Below are 4,801 nucleotides of genomic sequence, written 5' to 3'. Positions count from 1 at the left end.
AGGCACACCCTGGGAGGGCATTGAGGGGGTATGTGCCCCTGGATCTGTGCGGGTGGGGGGGGCTTCAGCTTGGACTGGGGCTGGGGCTGTGCCACACTCTTCCTGGTGTGTGGAGGCTGTGCTCGGGGCTGCGGGGCAGCACTTGGGGCTGTGCTCCTGGTGCATGAGGGCTGCACTTGGGGTGGGTGGCGGCAGTGCTGGGAGGGAGCTATGGGGGGGGCTATGGAGAAATTTGGGGTGGCTGTAGCCCCCTCCTCATAACCTCTCTCCCAGCGCTGCCTCCACCCACCCTGAGAGCAGTCCCCACACTCTGGAAGCACAGCACCAAGGGTGGCCCCACAGTCCCAAGCACAGCCCCCACGTGCTGGGAAGAGCAGGCTGATTTCCGATACAATCAATTTTCTTTATAATCAGTGCTGATCTGATATTGGACCAATGTATCAGTGTACCTCTAATTCCTAGGGAACATTACTGACAAAAACTGAAGCACTTATGTGCTTTTAGGTATCTAACTTGTTGGGTGCACCTCATGAACTCTTAGAATGAGGTGTCTAAATTTCACCTAAGTCCTAATTAGATACCTTTTGTGGCTCCAGATCTAGGACTCTAGATTAGATTCTAAGAAAATACATATTGTTAGAAAAGAATTCCAGAGTGGTTTAAAATGTTTAGGTTCATCTTGTCTAAGCATAACCACGTACTTTAGGTAAGGTCATGAAGTCAAAAAATTACAAGGAGACAATTTTGTCATTACAATCCATTCTTGTTACCTAAATAAATTTTGCTAAAACAAAGGATACCTTGTCAAGTTCTTTGTTCCTCATATTCTGTAAGATATCTTGACAGTAGCTGCAATACTCATCAGCAAGCAAAGCAACCTAGGGAATGCAAACAAAAGAGTCTATAAAAAGATCACATAGGACGAGAGCTAATTTTATTGATTACTGAATGCCAAAACTTACCATTTCGTAGGAGTGTTTCTTTCCCAGTTCTTCCTCCCAAGAAGAAAATCTCCTGAATTCAGTCAGAGATGTTCCAAATTTATCTTTTTCTGTGTTCAAATTGATCCCAGGCTAGAAACAATTTACAAGCTTGCTTTTTTAATAATTCCATTCGTTATATGTCTTATATTTTTATATTTAAATAGAAAGAAAAATTATTTTGCTAATATTTCTCCTTGGATGATAACTTTATATTGAAATACCTTAATACAAGTCACTCAAATAGTTTCCTAGAGGAATTCCTGTCTATTCATTACAAGTTGGCACAGGGTGAAAGGCACAAGGGTGGGCTGGCTAGATGTCCAGAGCATAAAAAACTATAAGATTTATTTTAACTAAAAGGATATATTTAGTGACGTACATATCCAAGCAAATTTTCTATAGTGGAGATATCATAATCGTGACATTCTAAATGGTGTTAAGAATACCCAGATTTGCTATAGAAGGGAAATTCTGCAGCAAATTTTTCATCAGCTTGCACTGCATACACTTGTAATGCACTGAGTACCACATTTGGATGCTCTACAAAAATAAGCAACATTTCCCCTGTTCTTGGTTCCCTCAGTTTGATCAGTTTTCTTTTACTGATCACATCCTGTTGTCTGACTTTCAAACATTCTAATGTCAAAGAATTGTTAACAAATAACACAGTTATTAGAGAAATGTTTGCCCACGTAGGTGAACTTTCTCTCAATCCCTGCTAGTAAAAAATGTCTCCTGTTTTATCCTTTGCAGTATGTGGGTGCTTATCATACCAATAAACTCTAATTAAATTGAAATGGCATTGGCTCACTAGCCCAAAGACTTGCAGGAGTGAGTTTTTTTGAAGGCCCCATACAAATCATGCTGTGCCCATAAATTTACACGTGGGGTCTATTAACCACGGTGGTCATAGTGAGCATAGCCACTGCAGACACTGGTAGCAGAAGGTGAAGGGGTGGGAAGGTGGAATATGTAACCACTTACTGAGACTAAACATAGAGAAAGAATACTTCAGAGTGCATCACAGGCAAGCTGTAGTTCATTAATGCATGACATACAGTGGTTTTTAGCTAATTAAACACATGGTTCTCTGTTTTATAGTACGCCTGATATGTCCAACACTCACTGTTCCTTTTGTGTAGTCATCATTCTGATAATAAGCTACATCCTCAGAACTGGATACATCTGCACTGTAGTGAAATGTACAACATAAAAACAATTTTAAAGTTGTGTCAGTGTCTTACATCTTTAGGGAGAAAATGAGATCTCTGTCTAGGTCATTAGCTTGAAGCTGACATGGCAGTTTGTGGGATAAAAAACCACTCTGCCTTGCCACCCAGCCCCACAATTTGTAGTTTATTCATTGATTTTCTAATGGGTCCGTCTGATCTTTGTTTTACGAAAAAAACTTGAGCCATTATACAAACTGCATTATACTGGTCATTTTAAAGTACAAAGATGCCTGCTCAAGTTTTTTGACTTCCTATACAAATTCATTGTTGTGTTAGTGGATGTAACACCTTTGCAACAAACCAGCTAAACAAAAGAATGGCAATGATGTAAATAATAAAGGATGCACTGTTCATCACCCTAATTGCTTCAATTGTGTAACATATCCCCTTCCCCCACCCTTTAACTGTTAAGTCAGATAGTAAATTATTCAGACCAGGGAGTATGTCTTCAACTTTATTTGTAGTGTTTCCATGGTGTCCCACATCCTTGACATTTCAATGGATTTACTGAGGAAGCTGGTGTGACAGACTGAAATGCCAGGAATGTGTACACAATATACAGCACTGCCTCTTCTACATCAGATCTAAGCAGCACCATTGTACAGCTCTCCCCCCAGCCTGGCTTACTGTAGCTGATCTCAGACAAGGCAGGGGTAATGCTGACAGAAAGAGAGAAGCAGTGTGAAGAACTTGCCTCCTCCATAACAATGCCATCTGTTGAGGACACCTGCTCACTGACTGCAAAATCAGTTAGTGTTTGATGGTCCTTTTTGGACTCCTCAGTGTTTCTAGGGCCATTTTCAAGGCTGTGAAAAATATGCACTTGCACTTGTGACTGACCAGAAGCCTGGATTAGGGCTGTCATCAGCTTCACCATAGCATTCCACACATTTATGACTTTACAGCTTGGTTACTGTAAATCATTAGAAATAGGGGAGTTGCCACAGACTCTGTAAAAGGTCTTCCCAGGACAAAAAGGAGCAGCTTGTCAACTTAAAAATGCAAGTCACTACAAACACATCAACACAGTGGCTTGCTGTCTGCATGTATTCCTCATTAAGGACAAGGGCTAATTCAAGGTCTCTGCCTGGAAGTGCAAAGTTATCCATGTGGGATTGTCCTTAGCTATTAGAGAAATCTCTCCTTCTGCCACTATGACCTGCCAGGAAACCTGCGCTCCACCAGAACAATGAAGCTGTCCACCAAAGGCCATTGTGGGGGACCACCTTATGTTTGTCAGTGTTCAGGAATATATTTAACTCCTTTACTCTGGTGTCATCACTAGCTTGTTCTCTAGATGTTTTAAAGTGTGTGGATGAACAAGAAGAACAATGCAAAACTAGAAAGATTTGCTGTGTTTTCTTTTGGTATTTTTGCAGGTCTCTGAAAAATGTAAAACAAAATTAATGAATATTTCCAGTTCCTGCTCTGCTCAAGGAGGCAGCCAGCTGTATCTTGTACTGCTGCTACTATGGCAACACATATCAGCAGTACTCTCGCTCAATAGGCTGACTGGCACAGCATGCTGGTTTTGGAGCTACCCCCCTTCATCAGGACCAGTCAGGCAGCCTGCGAGTGTGAGAGTTGCTGCTGCCTAGAAACAGACAAGGAGTAGCGCTCTCGTGCTTAGCAGCAGCCAGATAAAAGCTCAAGGATAATTAGGTGTAAATACCTGTCTGATCTCCGTCATGGAAATATTACCATCTATGTGACTCTGCGGCTAGCAAACATTATTATTGTTTACCCAGTGCCCAAAAGTACACTAGGGCTGCAGAGAACAGCAGTGAGCATAATCCCTGCCCTGAAGAACATGCTTGACAAATAAAGAAAAAAATGCAAGTGAAAAGGAGAAAAAGAAACAGAGTTGGGTAGAAGGATGGGTAACAAGATCAGAAGGTTACCAACGTATTTTGACCCATGCCTGTTAATGAATTTGGGTGACACTGTGGAGTGGGAACGGGAGTTGAAATGGGAAATAGAATAAAGGGAAGAGGAAGAGACTACAGAACTGAGGGAAGGGAGGAAAGGAAACAAAGGAAGAATGGAAGGAAGGGGAGGAAAAAAGGGTGGAAGGTGAGATGAAGTGAAGGGATTTTTTTTTTGCTCCTTCAGTTTTAAGGTCTGTTAAATAATTCTTAGATCTGGTTAGATTCCCTGGCAGATCCAGCTCAATTTCAAATTTGGTTCATTCTAAATTAATAACATGTTAAAATCTTCCAAATCTATGTATCAGCTATTCCAACTCAATTTTAGATGCCTCTGATCCAATACAATATTACGGACTAAGGTATTATGGACCATATCCTACTCCTGTATGGGTTTACATAAAAACATTGAGTGGAAAAATAGGTAAAACCTAGCGCTGGTAGAAATATTTTGAATGTTGATATTCTGATTTTTTTTCCCAAGGTTTAATGTTCAATTTTTAAAAGTATAAAACAGATATTGTTCAAACAGCTCTACAGTGGCTGGAATCTTTAGACTTCTAAAAGATTCTGATTAAATAATGATTTATGTACATGTGAGCTCTAGTGTGTATGTACACACACACACACACACACACACACACACACACACACACACACA

The 4,801-nt window shown here is 40.8% G+C and overlaps 1 protein-coding gene across 4 annotated transcripts in view; it reads right to left on the bottom strand.

The window, feature by feature from the left end:
* Positions 1–4,801, bottom strand: part of RFX8 (RFX family member 8, lacking RFX DNA binding domain) — a 75,796-nt gene that overhangs the window by 48,927 nt on the left and 22,068 nt on the right. For all 4 annotated transcript variants that reach the window (XM_019525325.1, XM_019525324.1, XM_019525327.1 and 1 more), the window contains exons 5-7: positions 2,110–2,173; positions 963–1,073; positions 801–878 (exon numbers count right to left, since the gene is read on the bottom strand). In XM_019525325.1, coding sequence (XP_019380870.1) covers positions 801–878; positions 963–1,073; positions 2,110–2,173 — 253 coding nt within the window. The remainder of the gene's footprint in view (positions 1–800; positions 879–962; positions 1,074–2,109; positions 2,174–4,801) is intronic.

This window comes from Gavialis gangeticus, unplaced genomic scaffold, assembly GCF_001723915.1.
Source record: "Gavialis gangeticus isolate Ggan-Ray unplaced genomic scaffold, GavGan_comp1, whole genome shotgun sequence".
Lineage (NCBI taxonomy): Eukaryota > Metazoa > Chordata > Crocodylia > Gavialidae > Gavialis > Gavialis gangeticus.
This window is presented reverse-complemented; position numbering and strand designations above follow the sequence as displayed.